The sequence below is a fragment of the Hevea brasiliensis genome, chromosome 17, assembly GCF_030052815.1.
Source record: "Hevea brasiliensis isolate MT/VB/25A 57/8 chromosome 17, ASM3005281v1, whole genome shotgun sequence".
NCBI classification, from domain to species: domain Eukaryota; kingdom Viridiplantae; phylum Streptophyta; class Magnoliopsida; order Malpighiales; family Euphorbiaceae; genus Hevea; species Hevea brasiliensis.
The window spans coordinates 16,566,330-16,592,117 of record NC_079509.1 but is presented as its reverse complement, the minus strand read 5'-3'; the positions used below and the strand labels follow the sequence as shown (position 1 = coordinate 16,592,117).

Sequence of the window (25,788 nt, the reverse complement as noted above, 5' to 3'; positions counted from 1 at the left end):
TAGAAATAATTTAATTATAGCATGCAAGTAATTTTATAAAATTTTTTAAAAATTGATTGGTTGAATAAAATTATACTAATAAATTTTTGTAATTAAGATAAAATTATTAAAATTAAAAAAAAATTAAATAAAAATATAACATGTCCTATTTTAATATTTAATAATAATAATTACGCCTGTAAAATAAAATTCACATGTTTAAGGGACGACGAACGTCTTTGCGGTTGTGTTCTTTCCATTAACCAATGCTAGGAGCGCCCATGTCTTTGCAATGACAACTCATGAAAAACCTCCATGGTTTGCTTGTCTCAGTCTGCTCTGCTGTGCCATGGGGTCTGGTTCTCGTTTATACTACGAGAAAAAAAGCTTTATTTTTAATAAGAAAAAGCTTGCTTCTTGCTTGATAACAGTATAATAATGGGGTGTTGCTAAAATGAACCATCTAACGCTTGGGATACTTCTCTTGCTCTTGGGTTTCGAGCTCGACACCTCCAACTTTATCTCTTTAATGCCTTTGTAAAAGCATATAGATATCCAAGAATACACTTGGAAAAGACTTGAGAGAGTTACGTCGTTTTTTGTTCTTTTCTTTTATTGAATCCTTTTTAGTTTTTTGTTTTCATACGGAACTGATAATCTTTCCTCTGATGATGTTTTCGAAACCAAATCAACGCTTGGTGTAATGGGTACTCGTTCCTTTTCCTAGAAAAAAAAGAAGAAAAGAAAAGAAAAGAAAGATGGTGCTGGTTCTGTAGTTGTTCTATTTAATATTTGCAGCGGTAAGAAAATAAGAAGGAAGAACATTGGTCTTCCCTCTGTCTACCTGCCTGTCTCTGCCAGTTTCCATGTCAGTGACATTTTTTTTGTCCCTTTTTTTTTTAAATATTTTTATCCTTCTTTTAGAACTCAAAACGTATCGTTGAGCTTCTTTCTTTGTTGAGACCCATTTGAAAATTTTTTTTTCTTGCATTATCCTTCTTTTTTGGTTTTGGGTTGCAGCTTTGTTCGTTTCCGAGCTATGGAAAGTTTGAAGATGGGTGCTTTTTTGTTATGTTTTTCCTTTTTCTACGAGGCCTGTAAACCAGGAAGAACTGGAGCTTAAACAGTGTAAGAATAGCAGAGTCATGATATGGCGTGAAAGCTTTGTTCTTTGGGTTAATCAGTGAAGACAATCACACAAATTTGGAGAGATCTGCTTTCAGCTTTTTGCGTATGTACGTATTGGCACTCTCTGAAATTGGCTATTATTGTGAATTGCTATTTGCTAGTCTCTCTTTCTTGAGGTTTTAAAGAAATTGCAAGGCGTAAAGATAGTAATTAGTCTAGTAAGGACAACGGATTTTAACAGGACTAACTTGAATAATTTACAGAATAAGCATGGTCACTTGTATATTTTATTTGCAATCTTAGTAGTTTCCTAGCTGTGAGGCTGAGAAATCCAATGTTTTTTTATTCTTGATGTGGTTTTCTTTCTCCTTTGAAAGTCTTTGAAGTTAAAGAAAATTTTGCATCTTCTACTAGAACTTTAAATTAAGTTGACAGTTTAGGGTTGTCCTCTTCTGTGTATATATGATTAATTGAGAATTTGCATGGATGAACTTCTTAATATTATGTTTCTATTTCTGGTACAGAACTACGATGAATTGAGACTTTATCTGGGCTTTGCTCATTTTATTATGCTTTGAAGTTAAACTTGGAGCGTATTCTTTTGACTATACTGAAGAAATGGGTTGTGTAGCATCAAAGATTCATAAGGAAGAGAGGGTGCAAATTTGCAGGGAGAGAAAGAGGCTAATGAAACAATTGGTAGTGTTCCGAGGAGAATTCACAGATGCCCAGTTGGCTTATTTGAGAGCACTGAAGAATACTGGTGTAACACTTAGGCAATTCACTGAATCAGAATCTTTAGAGCTTGAAAATACCTCTAATGGCAAGGCATTGCCTTCTTCCCCTCCTCTTCCTCTGCCTCCTTCCCCTCCACCTCCTCCTCCTTTTAGCCCTGATTTAAGAGGGTCCATTGATAATCAGAAAGAAGAAATTGATCAAGAAGAAGGTATAAAAATTGATGAGGATGATTGCTATACCCAATCACATCCAATTTGTAGTTTCTCATGGAATCTTTTGGAATCAGAATCCATTGAGCAGCCTTCCCCACAACATTGGGAGAAAAACAAAATAGTAGAACCAGCAGTAGATGAGGAAAATTGGGCAGAGGCTAAGGCAGAATTTGAGGAAGAAGATTGGGAAGATGAGAATGCTGGGAATGTTCATTCTAATTTACTTCCCCAGATGCAGCAGCGACAGCAGCCTGTTAAATTGATTGATGATGACTCATCGATGGTGAGCTGTTGTAGTAAAGATACTACAGACGTGGCTATGGTAAAGTGGAGAAGCAAGATGACCTTGGAGGGTATTGTTAAGGAGTTAGATGATTATTTCCTTAAAGCATCAGCTGGTGGAAAGGAAATAGCTGTTCTCATGGACATTTTCAAAGGACACACCTCTCTATCTCAGAATTCCAAGGAAAACAAAAGTAAACGCTGGCCCCTTCAGTAATATTGCATTTATTTTACATTCTTTGTGTACAACCATAAGTGTGTGCATGTGTGTGCTTGTCTGGTTACCCAAGCTATTGATGGATGGGAAAATCTTCCAGTATTTCTTAATCCTAAACACTGCTTGTCTTTGAACATGACAAGTTTGTTTTATACTTCAATAGCTCTACAAATGGATTTTGTTCTGCATACAGAAAAGTTGTGGTTATATGTGTATCTCTTTGATGGAAATTCTGCCTGATGCTGTCACTGCTCATTGTAGTAATACTTAGGCTTTGGTGTGGGCTTTCTTCAATCCATATTTCTAGTTAGATTATGGTGGAGCTTGTGTATTTTAGATTATTTAAGGAATCATATCCTTTTCACAATTGTGGTCCTTGGTGTTGTCTTTTTTTTTTTTTTTTTTTTTTTGTATTAATTGAGTACTTCATTTTAGTAATTTATGTGGTTATCATTTTAAATCTGCCTACAACTACCATTTTGAATAGGGTTCCACAATTATTGGGTTGTTAGAGACTTTGAGTTTAGGAGTAATAGTTGTCAATAGGTGAAAGATTTTGGAGTTCGTTTTTTGGAGTGTGGATTTTTATTGCTGACATCATGATGCTTTGTTAGATGAATTTAATTTTTCTCTTATCTACAGGACCATTGAACTTCAATCCTACTCGATAGAGGATGGTGTATCTTTTGAAAACAATTGTTGATCAGGGTTTTTCAATTTGTAGAAAGAGATTATTCTCCTTAATTTCAATTAATATGTACATGGGTATATATACACAATTGATTCCTATAATTGTGTTATACTAATTAGGAAGAAATCCTAAATAGGAATGCATAATATACAGAGAAATAATATAATGATTGACTTTCCATAACACTCCCCCTCAAGTTGGAGCATAGATGTTAATTATGCCCAACTTGTTACAAATGTAGTCAATCCTAGCTCCATTAAGAGCTTTTGTGAAAATATCTTCTAACTGCTCACCAGTTTTGATGTGTCTTGTTGAGATGATCTGTTGTTGAATCTTTTCACGAACAAAATGACAATCAATTTCAATATGTTTGGTCCGCTCATGAAACACTAGATTAGAAGCAATATGGAGAGCAACTTGATTATCACACCATAATTTCGCAGGCAGGGAGGTTTTAAAACCTATCTCATCTAGTAATTGAAATATACATATTACCTCACATACTGATTGTGCCATGGCTCTGTATTCGGATTCAACACTAGATCGAGAAATTACACTCTGCTTCTTGCTTCTCCAAGACACCAAATTTCCTTCAACAAAAACGCAATATCCAGTAGTTGACCTCCTGTCAATCTTAGATCCAATCCAGTTAGCATCTGAAAAACATTCAACATTCAAATGCCCATGATTATCATATAACAAACCTCTTCCTGGAGCGCCCTTCAGATAACACAAGATTTGTCCCAAGGCTTCCCAATGAGCAACAGTTGGGGAAGACATAAACTGACTTACCACACTAACGGCATAAGCAATGTCAGGACGAGTGACTGTAAGATAGTTCAATTTTCCTACCAATCTCCTGTATCTCTCTGGATCTTCAAACAACTCACTATCCCCTGCTAACAGTTGTAAATTTGGAGTCATTGGTGCACTACAAAACTTAGCACCTAATTTTCCTGTCTCTGTCAATAAATCGATGACATATTTTCTTTGAGACAAGAAAATACCTTTATTGCTTCTCATAACTTCAATACCCAAGAAATACTTTAACAATCCCAAGTCTTTGGTATGAAACTGGGTTTGGAGGAAGGTTTTAAGAGATGAAATACCTGCAGAGTCACTCCCAGTGATGAACAATGTCATCCACATGGACTACCAGGAGAATTAGACCAGCCTCAGATTGTCTATAAAATACTGAGTGATCACACTTATTCTTTTGCATACCAAATTCCTGTACTGCTTCACTGAATCTCCCAAATCAGGCCCTAGGGCTTTGTTTCAATCCGTAAAGAGACTTCCGAAACCTACAAACTTTACCCAACTTCCCTTGAGCAACAAACCCAGGTGGTTGCTCTATATACACCTCCTCCTGAAGATCACCGTGAAGGAAAGCATTCTTGATATCCAATTGGTGCAGGGGCCAATCATATGTAACTGCTAAAAAGATAAATAAGCGAACAGAAGTAAGTTTAGCTACAGGAGAAAAAGTGTCAGAGTAATCAACCCCATATGTCTGAGCATATACTTTTGCTATAAGGCGTGCTTTTAATCTAGCCACAGAACTATTAGAATTTACCTTTAACTGTAAATACCCATTTGCAACCAATAGCTTTCTTACCAGTGGGCAAAGGCAATAGTTCTCATGTACCATTAGCATCTAAAGCCTCTATTTTCTCTTTCATAGTAGCACACCAGCCAGGATGAGACAGTGCCTCACCAACAGTATTAGGGATAGGAACAGAGTCTAAAGAAGTAACAAAACACCGAGAACAAGAAGACAATTGATTATAAGAAACAAAAGAAGAGATAGGGTAAGTACATGAACGTTTACCTTTACGAAGAGTAATGGATAAGTCTAGATCAGAATCATGATCAGTATGAGGTACAGGATCTCCCAACGAAGTAGCTGATGGAGGATCTGAGTTAGAAATCTCCAATCTCCTCGAATAAATATGAACAACGGGAGGTCGAGTAGGTCTAGAGACAGAAGGAACAGGTTGTGGGAGAGGACTAGACATTGGTTGGACAGTATATATTAAGAGATTAACCTTCTCCCCCTGACTCTCATACACAGATGATTGAGGAAAAAATGGAGTGGACTCAAAAAATGTGACATTTGTAGAAACAAGATAATGATTAAGAGTAGGAGAGAAATAGCGGTACTCTTTTTGCAGCCGGGAGTACCCAAGGAAGACACATTTGAGAGACTTTGGATCCAATTTAGTAACCTGTGGACGAACATCACGCACAAAACAGGTACAACAAAAAATACGGGGTTCAACAGGGAATAAAGATTTTGTAGGAAACAAAGCAGTATAAGGAATATCCCCATTAAGGACAGAAGACGGCATACGGTTGATCAAAAAACATGCCGTAAAAACTGCATCCGCCCAATAGTGTTTAGGAACTTTCATCTGAAAAAGAAGAGCACAAGTTACCTCAAGAAGATGCTGATTTTTTCTTTCGGCCACGCCATTTTGGGATGGGGTATCCACCCAGGAAGACTGATGAAGAATGTCATTTTGTGTCATATAAGACTGAAATTGTGCTAAAAAGTATTATTTGGCATTGTCACTTCTTAATATGCTCACAGAAACATTAAATTGAGTTTTGATTTCATTACAAAAGGCAAAAAAGATAGAAAACAACTCAGAACGATTCTTCATTAAATATAACCAGGTAACACGAGAGTAATCATCAACAAAAGTAACAAAATAACGAAATCCAGTTTTAGAAGTAACAGAACAAGGACTCCAAACATCAGAATGAATTAACTTAAAAGGGGATGAAGCCCGTTTATTGACTCTAGACACAGAAGGCAAACGATGATGTTTTGCAAACTGACACGACTCACATTCTAGTACTGATAAAGACTGAAACTGAGGACATAGCTTTTTCATGGTAGACAAAGAAGGATGACCCAATTTACAATGAGCTTCAAGAGGTGTTAAGGTACTGGAGCAAACAAGCGACCACGGTACATGATTTTCTAGAATGTAGATACCACATGACTCACGTCCTCTACCAATAATCTGTTTCATCGTAAGATCCTGAAACAAACACTGGTCAGGAAAAAGAAAACAAAACAATTTAAAGTACGAGTAAGTTTACTAACAGAAAGTAGATTAAAAGAGAATTTTGGTAGACACAAAACAGATGACAAAGAAATTGACGAAGTCGGGTTCGCAGTTCCAGAACCCATGACACAAGAAGTAGAACCATCAGCTAAAGTAACAGTAGAGGAAGTGAGATTAGACTGAAAAGCAGATAGAAGACTAGAATTACCTGTCATGTGATCTGTCGCACCAGAATCAATAACCCATTTGGATGAGGAAGACACAAGGCATGTAGTGGATTTACCTGACTCAGCGATCGCAGTGATAGGGGAACTGGTAGGCTTTAGAGATGCCTGATACTCGGAAAACTGTGCAAAATCCTCTGCAGATACCAAAATAGTTTTATCAGAGGAAGATACTGTAGAATCCTCTGCTGCCATATTTGCCATATGTGATCGCTGATTTTTTCTCTGAAGTTGCGGACAATTATATTTTGTATGGCCAGGCTCATGGCAATAATAACAAATGACTCATCTTGAGTTCTGATTATAACTAGCCTCTCCATTACGCTGATTACTTCTGTTGCCTGTAATTCCTCCTCTACTTCTTCTTCTATTACCCTGTTGTCCATTTGGATTACGGCTAATAAAAGCACTACTGGCAGGCTGTGAAGATTGGGTACTCTCTGTACGAAGGACCCGTGTGAACATTTCATGCAAAGAGGAAATCTCAGAACTGGAGAGAATCTGAGATTTAGCAGTCTCATACTCTGAAGGAAGGCCTGCAAGAAAACTCATAACAGCAAGTTACTCTCGTTGGGCCTGCTGAACTTTCACATCAGGATTAAAAGGCAACAGTACATTAAGTTCCTCATATACCTGTTTAAAATCCATAAAATAAGCAATGAGAGACTTATCCTCTTTTTCAGCACGGTAGAATGCCTTACAAACGTCATAAATACGGGAGATATTCCCTTTAACAAAATACAAAAAATCTAAGTAATCCATCAATTCCTTAACAAATTCACAGTGATTAATTAAACTAATTACCTCACTGTGAATCGAGTTCCGAAGCTGCAAAAACAACCGAGCATCCTCTCTTAGCCAAGTTTGTCGTGTATCATCCGTAAGTCCCTTTAATAAGGTGATCATCCTTATCAATGCTACGCAAATAGACCCTAACAGTCTTACTCCACTACAGGTAACTCGAACCATTAAGTTTGTGTTCCGTGATCTTAGTCATCACCGGAATCACATCAGAAATAAAATTCTTATTGTCTGCCATTTATTGATACAAAGAAAACTAACCGAAACGCTAATCCAAAGTGCTTACAGCAGCAAAATAATCCAAAATCACAAATCAAGCAAATACTGAAATAGGATCTGAGAGCCAAACCTCATATTTCCTTTAATGGTATACTGGATCAGGCAACAGCACACAGTGGTGGAATGAGGGGGGTTGAGGCAAAGCCGGCGATGTTGATCGGAGTCGAAACGGCCGGTCGGCGGCTAAGGTCTCTCCTGAGCTGGGTGGTGAGAACAAATAGTCATCCTAGATAGATATCCTGCTCTGATACCATGTAGAAAGAAATGATTCTCCTTAATTTCAATTAATCTGTACATGGGTATATATATACAATTGATTCCTATAATTGTGTTCTGCTAATTAGGAAGAAATCCTAAATAAGAAATTCTAAATAGAAATACAAAATACAAAATATACAGAGAAATAATATAGTGATTGACTTTCCATAACACAATTTAACATTGCAAAATTCTGCCTACATCATTTGCTTTTGGTTTTAATTTATGTCCAACTTGGTTTCACTTGAATGTTGCACACTTGCACTTAACCTCACTTTTGTCTTACCATCTTATAGATATTTCAGCCTATGCGAACTCAAATCTTCATGCTAACTATATGAGCCCTCTTTAAAGTTCATGAAGTTCTAATTCCTTATATTTGTATGTTCTTTGGTTTGTGACCATTTTTTCCCAAGTGTTTGATCTAAAAAATTTTTGCAGATGAATTAATTGGAAGGCTGTTTGACAAGACTATGTCTTCCATAAATATATTGACATATAGGATGTAATTTTCATGGGCAAGTAAACATGATGCCACTAGCATGTGAAACAAAGTGCTCTCATTTATATAAGGCACAATGAGTTGGAGAGCATATGGAGCATTCTGTCATAAGGCAGGTAGTATTGGTATAATTATTTGGCAGTTGGCACTCTGGTCTTAATGTCTCTCATTACATGTAGGAGATGACATTGAAATAAATGTTAATGATCACTAAACAATTGAATCTGTTGCTCTGTGTGCGTTGTTAGGTGCATGCTTTTCTGACGAGAATGTGTAAGTGTGTAAGTGATAGGCGCACAGTGATGTGTATTTTTTTGTTCCATTTTATGGGATCTAAGAATTTTGTTTCGCTAGTCATTTTGGCATTTAATATGCTGCAAATGGTTTTTCCAGATACTATGCATATGCATGTGCTGATTGCATGATCATAAATGACTTATTGATATTATTTTTTCAGTGACTAAAATCACTTCTTATCTTTATTGTCACTCACTGCTTCAATTATTATGTTTCTCATGGAAGCTGTGTAACTTTGTTTTACAGGGAAAAGGAGTAATTCTGTCAAGGTATTCAGTGCATTGTCATGGAGTTGGTCTTCTAAGTCACTTCAGTTTGCAAAGGATGCTACTGAGGTTTATAATCCCAGTGAACCATGCAAGCCTGGAGCTCATTGCATCACACTGGACAAACTATATGCTGCAGAACGGAAACTGTACAAGGAAATGATAGTAAGAATGACATTTCACTTATAGATGGAATATGTGAATTCTTATTTGAATGATTGTATTGTTGGACAATTTTGATCTCTCTCTCTTTCTCTCACTCTGTATGCACAATGTTACGTATTATTCACCATAGCAGAATATTTTTGTTCAAGAGTTATCATATACACAAGAACACAGATTCTTTAATGTTGTTTGTTTCTATTTTGCCAAGTAATAATAATAAAAACCTCTCTTTTGTCCATTCAGTGAACAGTTGGATTGACAAATTGCAATGTTCAAACCGTAATAGCTTTTATCTAGGACATTTATTTGATGTCTTGTCCCTCTTAGACTGATACATTTCAGACTTAAAATTTAACTCATATATATACGTTAGAACTGAAATGATTGCACATGACTGTGACTGGACACATGGTTAGAACTGAAATAACTTTCAATGGTAATGCATTCTTAGGATATCAGAAATAAATTGAATTTGAACATTTGAAATACATATATGACCTGCTTTAATTTACTTGCTAACTTTATTCTAGGTTAAATTGCAGATTCATGAATGAAATATTTTTATGTTCTAAATAGAAGAAAGTATCTTGCCATAGTGGAAATGTTTCAGCATTTTTCTAATCCTCAGTGATTTGTGTGTGAGAACTCATCATGCGATTTTGCTTATTTTAATTCGCTTGCATTTGAATTTCTTCTTCCACAATGAAAATATTTTTAGTTTTCTACTGTTTTTAATTATCAATTTATTATATTACGTAGGAAGAAGAAATGGCCAAAATAGAGCATGAGAAAAAATCTGTGATACTCCTAAAACAAGAAGAAGAAAACCATGACTGGACCAAGACTGAAAAAACTCGACTGAGTGTTGAGGGTTTGGAGACTGATATCAGACGCCTGCAGCATTCAATAAGTAATACTCGTTCTACTATATTGGAGCTCATTGATGTGGAGCTGTATCCTCAACTTGTCACAATAACTTCTGGGTAATAAATCGCTATAGACACCTATTTTATGCTCTTGTTTTATGATTGGCATTTCATTAGTGTAGGACAAGCAAGATGATTTTCCACTTCTTCAAGCAGTTAATATATTTAAGTTATTCAAGAAACCTGTTTATCATCTATTTGAGGTCATTATGAAATTGATTGCTACGATAATCTCGTATCTTGATGACAACAGTATCATTCTTTTTGGTCAAATGATTGGTTATATAACACTTAACAGGAAAACTCTCCCTATTTTGTGTGTGAATTGGGTTTGAAACTTTGAACTCATGTCTCTAATATTGACACTGTCAAATGGCTTTTAGAGTTAAAGACAGTAGCACCCACCCAATTTTTATTTAAACTAGTAACTTTCCCATTTGTTTACCCCTTTTTGACTCTCTTATAACTGAATGATTACTTAACCTCATATATCTGGCCCATGCATTGAAATTTTTGCTGTCCAAATTTCTTTTGGATTTATCAAAAAGGGTATGATCTCATAAAGAAATAGGAAATTAACCCTCTCTTTGGATTGAGTGCAGCATAGTTTATTAATGTAGTATATTGTATTATATTGTATGGTTTTTATTGTTAACATATTTGGAAAGATGGTCTGGTACAGGATGGTTTAATAACCTTTTCTTGTTTGCTTCTTTCTTCTTAGCTGTTAAATTCCTGCTCTTGAGTGATTTCTAATCAGGCCTTAGGTTTTCAGTATCTTTCATATCTGTAAATTGTGTCAAGTCAATCTTGTCCTAAATTTTGTTGTCTTTGCTTTTCTTGATTGCTTTTATAGGCTGAAAAAAATGTGGAGAACTATGTATGAGTGCCATCAATTTCAGAACGATATCTCTCTGCAGTTGAATCATCTCACTGATAGTCAAGGTGTAGACTTGACTACTGACTATCATCACCAGGCCACCTCTCAGCTTGAAACTGAGGTCACTTCCTGGTACCTCAGCTTCTGCAAACTTGTAAAATATCAACAGGGGTATGTAAGAACACTCTGTAGGTGGATCAAGCTAACTGACTGCCTTGTAGATGACAATCAGCATAGTAGGTCCTTGTCTGCAGTTCGTAGTCTGTGTGAAGAGTGGCAGCTTCTTGTTGATAGGTTGCCTGATAAGGTATTTCCACAATCCTCCTATGAATTTTATAATTTACCTAGGACTTTAGTTATTGTCGTATATCATGTACTAAAACTCACATTTTTTTACTTGTGCTTCTTTTGTGGTCAAGGTTTCTACGTTTTGAGTCAACTGGTCATGGTTAAATAGGTTATTGATGATAACCCTTCCTAGTTTACCTTTATTGCCATCATTTACCCTTATTAACTTGGTATCTTTATGAGAAAAATCATGTCTTGTAGTGTTGGTTCAGTCTTGAATCAACATATTTGGATTTTGAAATGTGGTTGTAACTTGCACACTGAAGGATCCCCCAGACCCAGAGTATAAGTTAAAAAGTTGGTAGGTAGATTTATTTGTTCGATCTAATTTAATCCTTACATGGTTAAACAATAACAGCCTGAGTTATGGTCACAGAAGCACATTTTTCCCGAGCAACTTCCTAGCACAAAATCCACCATGTATGAACACAATCTCATCTGAATGGAATATTGTCATCTTTCATTTGATTGTGAGCTGCAACGTGGGAATGAATTCAGTAATGCATTTATTGCATGTATTGGATTATATCCTTTACTTGCATTAAAATTAATTTATTTGTTCTAAAGATTCAATTACTGTTTTTTTCTCCTTTGGATAATGTGAATTCTTTCTACAGATAGCCTCAGAGGCCATTAAAAGCCTTTTGGATGCCATCCAAATGATAATGCTGCAGCAGGGGGTGGAACACAACCTACATAAAAAATCTGATAAGCTGGAGAAAAGATTTCATAAGGAGTTATTTTCACTTGCTGAAATGGAGAAAAAGGTTCATTGGAGTTTGGCTGATGAAGATATGCAATCTGATTTGAGCCCTAAACATCCCTTGTCGATTAAGCGTGCCAAAACAGAAGCTTTAAAGAAACGGGTGGATTCTGAGAAGACTAAATATTTGAACTCAATCCAGGTTACCAAAGTTATGACCCTAAACAAACTGCAAACAGGCCTCCCCTGTGTATTCCAGGCATTAATGGGATTTTCAGGGGCTTCTGCTCAGGCCTTTGAGGCTGTTCACGGCCATGGCAGACCAGTAGTTGATTGCAATGCATCAGAAAGTTCAACGAACTAAAGTTGTTAGAAATGGTGAGATGAAGTGGGAACTAGTTACGCACTTACAAGAGCCATTTGGTCAATGTATAGGCCCCAAGTGCAAGTTCTTTGACATTCAAGAATGCATATCAAACTGCAACAAAATGTAAATTTTGTTTAGAGTTAGATGTTACTGTTTTTATCAATTACCCTGGACAGAGATTCAGTTGACGGTGTAATGTCAATGTAATGAAGTCCTACACTTGAGCGGCGCATATTCCTTAAAACTGCATTCACATGCCTCTCTGCACTATTCTTGATTAAAGAATTCTCGCAAGTTGGTCTACTGGCTGCTGCCCAAGAATTTGAAGCTGGTTTTTTTTTTTTTTTCCCGAAGAAATGATTTTATTCATGATAAAGATTGCCATACAACCTATCTTTAAGTAGAGCATAAGCTAACTCATCAGTAGGATTAAGAATCCAACCTTGGTACAATAAATCTTGTCTCACAACTTTAGCAATCAAGTTAGCACATTCATTGACACATCTAGGAACATGTCTTACAGACCAATTAGGATAGGATGTCCAGAAAACCTTAACATCATGAATAACAGCCTCAATTTCCCATGAAATTGTAGCAGATGGTGAAATTAGCATATTAACAAGAGATAAAGAATCAACTTCAAAAATCACCTGATTGTATCTTCTAGAGATAACAAATTGGAGTGCTGCTCGCAAAGCAATTACCTCAGCTACTAAAGAATTTGAAGCTGGTCTAAGGCAGTGCAACTAAAGATTGTGTAGTGTGACAAGATAATCTTTTCAAAAACAGTTCAAAGAAATATAATAATTTTTTTTTCAAAGGTCTAATGTTATAATTCTAACACTTCTCCTCGATTGTTGACACTTTATAATTAATTTATATTTTTAATTTAATATAAATTTAATTAAAATCTCTAAAACGAACAACACAATTTAATTTCTGATATCATGTTAAATTCAGAGAAAGTGCTAGTCAAATTACGTATTAATTTATTTTGATATGAGTTTATATAAATGATTAGATTACTTTACCTATTAAAATGATTTAGTCAATATTACAGTCTAATTACTCATATTTATCCTTTTATTTTTATAATTTCCAGACGTGAGATTTATAATCTCAATAAAAATAACTATTGTAAAATCTTAAATTTGAAAAAAAAAGAAAGAAAGAATTTAACCACAAATTTACAAGGTCGTTCTTAAAATTTAAAATTTTTACAATTTGAAAACTGGCAAAATTTTATTTTATAATTTATCTTAACTTATATAAAATTGATTTTAGATTTTAACATTTATGCAATAGAGTTTTTTGATGGGCAACTTGTAATATTACGTAAAAGAAATAGAGTGGTTTGGGGAACGATTGGCCACTTGGCAATGGCACTGGTGATGCCCAACTGGGTTTGTAAATTTGACCACTAAACGGCTAGTAATTAAGTTTGATAACAAGACTTTAATTAAATAATATCTGAGTTATTTTTAAAATAATGAAATTTCAAATTTAATTTAAACTCAAATAAAATTCATATTAATATGTAACTATAATTGTTACTTGTCACTATCGCTAAATTAAGAGTTTGTTTAGTAGAATAATTCATCACTATTGTTATTTACCAAGAATAAATTTAATATATATTCAAACAAAAAAAATCAATTTAATATTACAATTTAAAAAAACATTATGTCAATATTTATTAAGAACCCTTTAAATTTAATATATCTTAATTATAAAAATTTCAAAATATTATAATAAAATTTTCAAAATTTTTAATTGTATCTAAAAGATATATATATATTTTTTTACATAAAATAATTTTAAATTAACTTTTTGACTATCTGACTACAATCCCAAATGCATCCTAGATCATGGATTTTTTTTTATTATTTTTTTACATATGCAAATTTGCACTGGAATTCATTAGAATTTCACCTGCTAACTCATGAACATTTTGAAAGAAACTGTAATAGAAATGTACCTATTATTAAATCTTGTGAATTCAATTGAAAACTCTACTGTGAAAGTTTAAAAAAAATGTAAGAAAAAAAAAAAAGAGAACTATTCAATCAAATAATACTAATATTTGGATGTTCCCTTTTAAATTTTCCCATGTTTTACCCTAATAAAATGTTTAATAAAGTGTAATATAAAATATTCAGGGATTAGAGATTATTGCATCTAAAAAATAGAAATTAAAAAAAAAATATAATTTTATTATTTTCAAAACAAATAACCTAATTGTAAAATTTATTATTTTACTAAACTTTTTTTGAAAAAATATATCATTATATGCTTATTCTGTCAATGTGAATATTATTTATAGGGATTCTTCAGAGTGATAAAATAAGCAGACAAAAGTTGCACCAAATTCCTGTAGTTTTGGATATTGCCTTCCAAAATACCATTAAGCGGCAAGCAACAAGTGCTTAAAATATCAGATTTTTCCTGCAGTGTAAATCAAGGCAGATTTTTATAAAATTTTCATTTGTGCATCTAATTCTAGTAAACGAGATTAAGACACTAAGCATGCACATTGCTTGAGGTCTGTCTTGAACAAAGGTGAAAAAAACAGCATCATAACCCATGGACAGAGGCCAGAGCATAAATTTTGAGACACTAACAGATTAAAAAACTTGGAACTGATTATAAAGGTATTCTGAATATACCTGGAACCCACTTAAGGGTACCAACCCTGATTCTGAGTCAAATGTAAAAATGGACAAAAAGGATTGTCCTGAAATGACAATCTGAAGCATGTGGACAGAATTCCAGAGACTTACGTACAAAAATATCAGGTGCCTGGTAAGTTACTTCCTCATGTGGATACAATTTGAAGCAAAGTTATAAACCCTGTTATTGAAATCTTATGAAATACTGCTTCCTACATTTCAACATGGTCCCAGTCAATTGATCTATCTTCAAAGCCTTCTGATTGGTGAAGTCTGTTTCGACCTAGTCTGCTCATCATGGCAAGACCTGCAAAGGAAAAAAAAATGAATAAAAAGAGACCATGCATAAATGAAGGAAGAACTAAAATATGAGACAAATGCTAAGTTGCTCCCCACTACGAGATGGAACACAAATGCCAGTGCAGCGTCTGCTGCTGCTTCAAAGAATGATATCCAAAAACGTTCATCACGCCCACTATCAGTAAACAGATTATATTGTAGTTACACTAGCAACTGAATGGTACAAGTGATGTGATATCCATTTTTTAACCTGAGTGATCAGGATATTGATTTGCAGATTTACAGTAGAAAAATACATATTAAAGAGAAGTATGCATCAATTGATAAAAAAGATAAATTCATAAAATACAAACAAATATGAATGTCTGCAATCATTGAAGGTTATATGGGGCTCATGTATTACAAGGGGCAATCATTTTGTACCTTCAACCATCTTGTAAAGAGCTGACCACCAGCCCTCTCTGGAAATTTGGTATTGATTTAATGATTCATCAATTACTTTGTCATGCTTCCCTTCCAACACTCCTTGCAAAGTTACCACTGCATCCTTTGTTTTCTTCAGGATACTGTCCTCATCCGCAACTTCCAACCGCTGAAGGTCATTATGTGATGAAGTAAGGCTAACAGCAATGGCAAACTGTGCAGCAGCAGCCCAACGAGAAGAGGCCAGCCATTTCCTCTGCCCATCTAACTGTTTGTTCTCTTGTGTTCTAAACCTACTCTCTCCTTCCCCTCCTAGTACTAAACTGCGCAAGTACTGAGCATTTGCAGCCCCTGTACTTTGAACCATCTTAGAGAAAGCACTATCTTCATTTGATAACAGTTCCTCTGGTGTATCATATTCCAGTACCTGAAGAAGATTCATGACACATTCAGTGAATAAACAAACACCATAGAGATAGAAGATGAAAATTTTCCATCAGATAAGAAATCTGCCAGTGCATGCTGGGGCAGTATCTGCGGACCCTACAGATATTCATGCACGCCTAGCCAGAATAAAGCTTCAAATTGGAGGCATACCTGGCCAGAATCAAGCAGAAGGATCCGGTCACAGTCAATGATCGTATTAAGTCGATGAGCAATGATTAGCATTGTACATGATTTGAATTCTTCTCGTATGGTTTTCTGAATAAGAGCGTCTGTTCTCACATCAACAGCAGCAGTAGCTTCATCAAGAACAAGTATCTTTGATCTCCGCAACAATGCTCGAGCAAGACTCAAAAGTTGTCTCTGTCCAACACTGAAATTCTCCCCAGCTTCCGAAACCTTGACAAATTGTGAGCAAGATTATAGTTCAAAGTAGTAGTATAATAGTAGTAGTGGAAGTGGCAGTAATAACAATTCAAAACAGAGTTACTATAGATCAGTTCACTACTAAAATGCCAAGAACACATCACAACAAGACACCAATTATGACGTGTTCCTTGTTCTAACTGTTCTTCAAAATCAAAACTCCATTGTTTAACTTTAGAAGTTAGGTAGAGGCACATCTCCTTAAAAAATCAAAACCACCATTCATTTCATAACAATGGTATCAGTCAATCCCCAGCTGTAAATGTGAAACTCAGTGCAGTGTAGGATCAAGTTTTACCACACCATGGAAGTCAGTGGGATGTGGCTCCCATACAAGCCACCTAAATCTATGACCACAACAGATAATTGCCATAGAATAGAGAAAAGAATCTGTAAGGTTAATGATAGCACAACAATAAATGTGGTGTCACTCCTCATGAATCTATCAAGATCTTTTGGCTCAACTTTGGCCAAGTTTTGCTGAGTTCTGAAGCAGATATGCATGCAAATCCTCCCCCCACCCCCAATCCCCAAAAAGAGGTTTTTTTTTTTTTCTTTCCCTTTTTTTTCTTTCTTTCTCTTTTTAGGAAAAAGTTTCTCAACTGTTCAAGTTAGACAGAAGAGCTGTGATGGCAACAGAAAACTATTTAAGAGTAAATATTTTTAATCCAGAATAATTCATAGTAATATGGTTCAAGAGGTCTATATGACAAGCTTTATAACACGGAACCCCCTCCTGCATTGGATAAGTTTGATGATGTTAAAATAAATCCTTGCACAGAAATTTCATAAAGCAGAATTGTTTGCCTTACTAACTCAAAATAATAGAAATCTAACAAAAGAAATTTTGAGCATGTACCTCAGCATTCAAACCTAAAGAATTCCTTCTAATAACATCCTTCAGGTGTGCTCTCTCCAAAGCCTCCCAAAGATCAGCATCATTGTGTTCATTAAAAGGATCAAGATTAAACCTCACAGTTCCTAGACAAAATAAAAAAAATGAAAGTTAACTAATCATAGTCTTATGATCATGATTGAAACTAAGATTATAGAGAGAGTGTACCTGAAAAAAGAACCGGTGATTGTGGTATAATACCAAGTACTTTGCGTAGATCCATCAAACCAAACTTTGCAATATCACAACCGTCAATCAAGATTCTTCCTCTTTCTAGTTCCACAATTCGAAATAAAGCATTGAGCATGCTAGATTTGCCTGCTCCAGTCCTTCCAACTATCCCAACTTTGTCACTTGGAGAAACCATAAAGGACAGTCCATGTAAGACAGGTGGAAGTTCAGGTCTGTAACGCAGGACAACACCCTCAAACTTGATTGATCCTGATGAAGGCCAACCTGGAGGGGGGCGGTTGCCCTCAATAATTGGAGGGGCCTCTGATGGCAAATCTATATATGTGCCAATCCGCTCTACAGCATTTAAACTATTCTCAGCCAAACTTGCAAGTCTGAGTACACCGGTCAGTAAACCTGTAATATTTAAGGCATAGCTGAGAAGTAGACCCATTGTAGATGCAAATGCCTGTTGGTTCTCTGCCCTTCCATTCTGCATCACAGCAAAGGTTGCTGTAAGCCAAATCATAATGCCTCCCAATGTTTCCAGACGGATAGCAAGCCAACGATTTGCACTCATGTTGACAAGGGTGAATCTGATACTGTTGTCCATAGATCTACCATTGATGTCGGCCATCCGATCATAAGCTTTGTATGCACGAATAGTTGACAGACCGTTTAGAGCTTCTCCAAATTGTGCATAAACAGGTGATCTACTTATAGAATCCAAGCGCTTTACTTCGCGGGCTGTGCTCTATGAAACAAAGTAGTTTTTAAATGAAACTGACTCTCAAAAATAAACGAGTGATTACAAATAGAAAGCATTTATCTGCCAAAATGGCTCTGCAACCTAAAAATATTTGTTGCTTTATCCTATATACAGTTGCAGTAATAAAGAATGATACTATAAAAGCTATTTCAGGGTACATCTAGGGGTGGCAATGGGGCAGGGTGAGTCCAGGTTTTGTGCCTGTAGGTATAGAGAGGGGCAAAAAATTATTAGGGCTGGGGCGGATTCCACATTTTTAATTTTTTTTAATTCTATAACAATTAAAAATATGTACTTTTTTATATATTATCATAAAATAGTACACACATTTATATTATATTTCATATATTATTAAGTTATCAATGTGGGATTGGGACAGCTTAATCCCATCTCTGTGCCATTACCATTGGCAGGGTGGGGCTTTTGGGGCTGATCGGGTTTTGCCATTCCTAACAGCATCAAAAATGTTCTCTAAGAGAATACAATCATTGCCACAAATCTAGAAAGTTACAGTTATAGCTTGATTTTAACCAAAATGCTATGCAGGTAGAGACAATTACAAGCAATAGCATTTATGAGCACTCAGGTCAATTAATAACTAAGGACGACATGAAGAAATTCAGACTAAGATGCAGCCTAAGTGGTATTTATTCATATTGAAGCCTTACAAGCCAAAAAGGAAGCCTAATAGAACCAGAAGGGAAGAACATAGCATAAAAGCCATAAAATACAGTGGCCTTTAAAGCCGGCCAAACCAAATTGTTGCGGTAAGGCTTTGCCACACACATATAAATCTCATGTTAAAAATGATATTGCACACCCATCAAATTCCATCCAACAACAATTTACCTACAGTTGAACAAGATCTTGGAATTTACTAAAGATCAAGACATTATAGTGCATAATTACGTTAAATTACTTGAGTGTCTATTCAATTACAGTCCGCTTTAACATCTATAAGGCCAAAATAATCTCAATAATTTAAATGCTTAGCAAGAACTACATTGGATAAAACCCACAACATTCAATTTCCCAATCTACCATGAGTAGCCACTTATCATATAAATAAAAATAGTAGATAATTGAGGGGAAAGGGAGATAACTGAAAAAAATAACAGCACCATATTTACATGTCGGATGAAAACATGTATAACAAACGATAAGAAGTTTCACATACCTGATAATATAGATAGGCTCCATAAAACAGAACTAAAAGCGGCATTATGGCCCACAATGACATAGTGCTCACAATTCCAATGAGGATAAATGTAGAAAGGAGCTGTGACACTTGACCCAGAAACATATTCACAAATGGGGCAACATTCCTATCAATGTCACCAAGATCCTTTGCAAACCTATTGATAATACGTCCAAGTGGATTGGTGTGAAAGAAGACCATTGGAGCTCTCAATATGGAATTAAGCATAGCATCATGCAACCTTCTGGCAGCATAAAGACTTGAAATGATCAACCAATATGAATTTAATAATGTCACCATAACCTGCAAATTGAGTAAGGAAAGAGGAATCAGTTATTAAAACAAAAATTATTTATTTTGGATGGTAAAGATTCTTTCACTTAGTAGGCAATGAAGGCCCCTTAGCGGCTAAATTAGACTGGACAGAATGACGGATAAACAATGAGTAAATAGATCTATCTGCAGTAGAACTTGCATTCAGTTTTCATCCAGTTGATTCATACCTGACCAAATGATAGAAGGGAGTATATAAGATTGTAGTAAAGGGGCCCATGGATCTTTGTAGTGCCTTGATCTGTCCAATTACTTAACCAAGTACTACTGGAAACTCGCAAAACTTCTGTAAGGACATAGCACATAAAGAGTATCAATACCACCCAGGCACCTCCTAATGCATTCTTGTACCTGGAAAGAGATTATTATCATAATATCTACAATTTAAGGAGAAAAAACAAAGATAAAAACTGTATAAATTGAAACTAACAGATAATTACATCACATGTCAAATAAGGATCACTAAAATTGATGTTCTCAAAACAGAAACTCCTATCAGCAAGCAGCCTCTGGATGCCCCCCATCACACACCACCACCCCCCCCCCCCCCCCCCCCCTCCTCCCCTCCTCTCCCTCTTTCTCTTTTAATTTTCCCTTTCTCACTTGCACAAATTTCTGCATTATATGTTATGTTTAGTGTTTATTACTATCATTCTTAACTTCGTACTCTTTCCTTCTACAACGAAATTTCTGAATTGTCTGTGGCTGCTAAGCCAACATGATTATCTTTTACACATTCTTATCTGCATTTGGTTTGCAATGTCTTTGTGGTGCTCCTCAATGAATTCCATTATTCGTCATTATACTGTTATAAATACTGTAATGAAATCACCAGAGTATTCACATCAATAGGTAATTAAAACATTCCTCTCCAACACATCAATTAATCTCTAAGATCCCTCTCTTAATCAGTGATTCAACATGTACACAATGTTGAGCGAATATAAATATATGATTATTGCCACACAATAAGCTTTCCAATCTTTCCTGACAAAGTAGATGACCAACAAGAAATTAAAAAGGATAAAATGTATGGGTTATCAAAGGAAGAAACAATAAGCAGCTAAGAAAATCAATTTCAGCATTCATTTGGCAAGACAGAACACAGCAGGGACCATCATCAATGCCCATTACCATCAAATTCTAGTTCCAAACAAAAGGTTCGCACAAGAACTTTTCATCCTGTAACAATCACCAACACTTAAAAGGCAATGAAATTCTAATTTCAAATATAGGACAAGGGGAGTTTATAATGGCTGAAACAATGAAACTCGTAATCTAAATTGAGATACTCAATTCATAAATGAGGTAAGAGACAATCTGGTCTCAAATTAGCATGAAGGTTCCACTTTATTTATTGCTGGGGATGTCGGGTTTGTTTCCTCAAAGCATATTTTATGTAAAAGAGATACATTGCATTTTACCGATAGATAACTGAAGCACTACAGTAAACATTTTATTACCTCATCAAAACATTCCAACTGACAACACCTGTTTCCCGTTCTTCCTGCTTGATAAGAATAGACTTGCCTTCCTTTCGTTTTTTGGTCTCCGTTGCATTCTTACGCAAGTCATTCATTGCCCCATTAGCAACAGGTTTTGAAGAGGTTTTAAGATCAAAAGTTTCACCATTTTCCTTTTCTTCCACATACTCTTCCATTTTTCCTGCATTTTCCATCAGCTTTTGGAACAGCATGCCATTGTTGGAGAGCTCCTCAAAGGTTCCCTCCTCTTTCACCATACCCTCATGGACCAGCATAATTCTATCAACTTGAGAAAGAAAATGGAGCTGGTTTGTGACAAGAACTCTCGTTTTCGCACTCAATTCTCCCTTGATACATTTATCAAAAACCTACAGATAATAGTGAACATTAGTCCAGAAAATAAAAATAAAAATAAAAATAAAATTGTAATGGCTTCATCATGAACACAGTCAATCACAGCTAAAATAAGTACCACATATTAAAGTTCTTTTATAATTTATGGAAGGTTAACATTTGTTAATCATTTGAGCCGGGGGACCTTGGCTTCATTAATGGTGTCAGTCAAGATTGACTGTCACAGTATTACAATCTTATCAACCTGTGTAACCATAATTTAAAAAAAAAAAAAAATCATATTCATAGTTTAGCATGTACCTAACCAAGCATATACATATTAAGAAAACATCAACAATATACTATAATTTTCTAGCTGCAATTGATGAAAAGGGGTAACTTTTTTTAAATGGAAATAACAACGTTTAAAAGTAGACTACAGTCTACAGTGCAAAATGGAGGGGAAAAAAAAGGAATTCTAAAGAAAGAAAAAAGTAATTGTAAAACAATTTTGTAGAACTCTCTCTCTCTCTCTCTAAATAAAAACACCTACAAACTCATATATATATATGTATATATATATATATACATATATATATATGAGTTTGTTCGTGTTTTTATTTAAAACTATAAAAGGTCAAACTTAGCCTAAATAGGCTTTACAAGAAGCACTTGCATTGTTTATGAAAGCCCATACAAGAGCTAAGGCTTTTAGAAATAGTGTCAAAATAAAAAAATTAAAAAAAAAAGGAAAAGACGATGGAAAGAAAGAGACACTATCTCTCCGCCTCAACCCTCCTCTTCTTTTCCTCCATTTTTTTTTTCCTGTTTGATATGCTTATTTCTCTCACATAATGGTGTGTGTCAAATGCTTTGTGCAATCAAAACCATTATAGGCAAAACCCCAGTGTTCCCAAATAAACCAAACAGATAACACCCAATCCCTATATGAGCCAGCCATTTTTCCTTAGCACTCTGGCCAATACAAGACAACATGACTTTTTTTGAGACCCTGAGTGCAATGGATAGCAAAGAGAAGAAAATATGAAAATAAACAACATATGTTAAAAGGAAGTTTTAAGAAGAACTCGTTTCAAGACATAAGAGAAGCAATGCCCTGAGGCACTATCAAAGCAAAATAACACTCATTGCATACAAGCTCTTCAAAGTACAGGAATTTACAAATTAAAGTCATTACAAGAAAAAATGTATATTTCTTGTCCAATAGCAATATAAAAAGTACCAAACCAAACCAAATTGCAATGGTAAGAATCTTGGGTAAGAAACAAAGAGGAGGCTGTAAGCAGCCATTCTTGCATAATTTTGAAAGAGTGGAATGTCTCAAAATGCTACCTTACTTTGGCTGGAGATGGTTGGGAACTGCCTTGTCCATTAATAGCCCTCTACTAAGTTTGCAAAAAACTATACATGACAACTGTGTGGACAACGTTTTTTGTTTCATATCAAGTAGAGCAGTCAAGTCTGTCCTATTATTTGATCCTATCTGTGATCTTAAAGACCCAACCAAGAATCTTAATTGTCACAACCACAAACAGAAACTATAGATGCTACAATAATAAAATAACAATTGTGTTTCGAGTAATAATGCAGACTATCTTACCTGTCGAGCTACATGAGCATCGAGAGCACTTAAGGGATCATCAAAAATGTATACATCTGAATTGGAATACACAGCCCTAGCCATGGAAACTCTTTGTTTTTGCCCACCACTAATATTCACCCCTCTTTCGCCAATCTCAGTGAGATCACCACCCTAGCAATCAAGAACATGAGAGAGAAGAAATTCTGGAATGAACTTCTTAAAAGATTTGATATTTGCATATCCACAAGTACTGCTACATAAGATAACTTTCTCGAACAACTTACAGGCAATAAGTCAAGGTCATGCTGCAATGACGTCACATCTATTGCCTTCTCATATCTTGCTGAATCAAAGGGAGATCCAAAAAGTATGTTGTCTCGTACCTGCAATAATAGACTCCAGCAGTCACTTAAAGTTGTACCAAGCAATTTAGTCACAAGTCAACTACTAGTAATTTCAATTACGGAACTTATTTAAATCCAATAGAGAGTAACTTAAAGGCTTTCACATCATTGCAATCAGCAATATGAAATTTACAATTATCCCAAAAGCCACGAACATTAACATAGGAGTGAATTGAACTCACACACAAACATAAATACAACCATCCACTCTTTTCCTTTTTTTTTTTTGGGATAAATTACTTAACAAAATAACTTATATATTACAAAGCATAAGAAAACCATAACTTACAGTAGCATTAAAAATCCATGAAACTTGTGGAACATAAGCAACTGTTCCCCTAATAACAGCACTTGCATCTGATATCGCAGGAAGCTCCCCAAGCATTGCTGAAATTAATGAGGTCTTTCCCTCTCCAGTACTACCAACAATTGCCACTAGGCTACCAATAGGTATATCCACGTTGACGTTTGATAACGTGGGCCTCTCTGCCTGAAGTAAAAAAAAATTAAATTGTCCATAATTAGAAATATTGTTGCCAGCTTGTGTAGCATTGCTAACGTAGTAATGACTACAGAGTAATGATTCAGTACTACTATTCTTCAATTGCTTCAATGTTATAGAAAGTCAATCCTATAATTATGTACATAATATTCTTTATTAATTAGTTAGCATAATTATTGGGATCTCTTCCCAATTAGAATACTTAATTATAAGATTCTTTATATATAAATACCTTGTATCTCATTCAAGAAAATACACAGAAAATATTCTCTTCATGGTATCAAAGCCTAGGTTCCCTAGCCCAAATTTTTTTTTTTTTTTGAAATATATATATTTTTTTTCTCTGGTTCTTCTCCTCCGACAAGTGCTGTCTTCTAGGAGAACTCAATAGAGTTATCACAATGTCTCACCACCCATCTCAAGAGAAGGCCTAGGTGCCGATCGGCCACCCTTGGAAGTCCGGTAACCGGACTTGAAGCGCGTAGCCTTCATGCGCCATTCTTGAGTTCTAATCCCTATTCCACGCGCCGGCGCTTGGACGCGCGTGTGCCCTCCTCCGGTGACGTCCGACAATCACGCCTCTTATCCCAGGGTCGCCTCAACTTTGTGATTCTAGTTCCACGGTTCATTGTTCAGTTTGGGGCATTTCTTATGGATCTCAAATATTTCTCTCCTTCGGGCAGTTCACTGTTGAGTAATTTCAGGTTCTGTTTTCACGGAATTCTTTTGTTTCTAAGTTTTATTAAGTTTGTTTGAAGATTGGGACAGAGTTGGTTATTAATCTGTGTTAGAATTTTGTTAATTTCATCTAATGGCGGACAATAAGGCTATTATTTCTGATGTGATTCCAATGATGACTAAAATCACATAACACAAACTTAATTATTCAAATTACCTAGAGTGGAGTAAGACCGTCAGGGTCTATTTACGAAGTATTGACAAGGATGATCATCTGACTCAAGATCCACCCACTGATGATACAAAGCAAGCTTGGCTTAGGGAAGATGCGGGGTTGTTTTTGCAACTTTGAAATTCGATTCATAATGAGGTAATTAGTTTAATTAATTACTGTGAATTTGTTAAGGAATTGATGGATTATTTAGATTTCCTGTATTCTGGTAAAGGAAATATTTCTCGTATTTATGATGTGTGCAAAGCATTCTATCGTGCTGAGAAACATGATAAGTCTCTCACCGCTTATTTTATAGAATTTAAGAGAGTATGTGAAGAACTTAATGTCTTGTTGCCTTTTAACCCTGATATGAAAGTCCAACGGCTCAACGAGAGCAGATGGCTGTTATCAGTTTTCTTGCAGGTCTTCCTTCAGAATATGAGACTGCTAAATCTCAAATCCTATCTAGTTCTGAAATTTCCTCTCTACATGAAACATTCACACGTGTCCTTCGTACAGAAAGTACCCAACTTCCACAAACTACTAGTGGTGCTCTTGTTAGTCAAAATATGAATGGACAACAGAGAAATAAAGGAGGAAAT

At 35.4% G+C, this 25,788-nt stretch overlaps 2 protein-coding genes across 3 annotated transcripts in view; one reads left to right on the top strand and one right to left on the bottom strand.

The window, feature by feature from the left end:
- The first annotated feature begins 258 nt into the window (after window positions 1-258).
- Window positions 259-12,643, top strand: LOC110646642 (nitrate regulatory gene2 protein). Of its 2 annotated transcripts, none has more exons than XM_021800150.2 (7): window positions 259-779; window positions 1,000-1,214; window positions 1,632-2,533; window positions 8,932-9,116; window positions 9,876-10,099; window positions 10,899-11,229; window positions 11,888-12,643. In XM_021800150.2, the coding sequence occupies exons 3-7, from the start codon at window positions 1,726-1,728 to the stop codon at window positions 12,335-12,337; spliced, it is 1,998 nt and encodes a 665-aa protein (XP_021655842.2). In that variant the 5' UTR covers window positions 259-779; window positions 1,000-1,214; window positions 1,632-1,725; the 3' UTR covers window positions 12,338-12,643. The 2 variants fall into 2 exon arrangements, with proteins under 2 accessions (XP_021655842.2, XP_021655840.2); XM_021800148.2 differs by having other exon boundaries at window positions 259-847.
- Window positions 12,644-14,964: 2,321 nt separating this feature from the next.
- The window catches only part of LOC110646643 (ABC transporter C family member 2), a 33,016-nt gene continuing 22,192 nt past the window's right edge, over window positions 14,965-25,788 (bottom strand). Inside the window, exons 18-28 of the mRNA XM_021800151.2 lie at window positions 24,082-24,282; window positions 23,673-23,771; window positions 23,407-23,559; window positions 21,432-21,820; window positions 20,139-20,319; window positions 19,615-19,938; window positions 17,666-18,422; window positions 17,462-17,583; window positions 16,330-16,575; window positions 15,733-16,159; window positions 14,965-15,316 (exon numbers count right to left, since the gene is read on the bottom strand). Coding sequence (XP_021655843.2) covers window positions 15,222-15,316; window positions 15,733-16,159; window positions 16,330-16,575; window positions 17,462-17,583; window positions 17,666-18,422; window positions 19,615-19,938; window positions 20,139-20,319; window positions 21,432-21,820; window positions 23,407-23,559; window positions 23,673-23,771; window positions 24,082-24,282 — 2,994 coding nt within the window. The 3' untranslated portion in view covers window positions 14,965-15,221. The remainder of the gene's footprint in view (window positions 15,317-15,732; window positions 16,160-16,329; window positions 16,576-17,461; window positions 17,584-17,665; window positions 18,423-19,614; window positions 19,939-20,138; window positions 20,320-21,431; window positions 21,821-23,406; window positions 23,560-23,672; window positions 23,772-24,081; window positions 24,283-25,788) is intronic.

What these genes read in the sequence shown, in the direction of transcription:
- LOC110646642 (XM_021800150.2), top strand. Translation starts at nt 1,726, where the DNA reads ATGGGTTGTGTAGCATCAAAGATTCATAAGGAAGAGAGGGTGCAAATT. An exon ending in AACTGTACAAGGAAATGATA is followed by an intron (nt 9,117 to 9,875) that starts GTAAGAATGACA and finishes TATATTACGTAG; the next exon opens with GAAGAAGAAATGGCCAAAAT. An exon ending in CTTGTCACAATAACTTCTGG is followed by an intron (nt 10,100 to 10,898) that starts GTAATAAATCGC and finishes TTGCTTTTATAG; the next exon opens with GCTGAAAAAAATGTGGAGAA.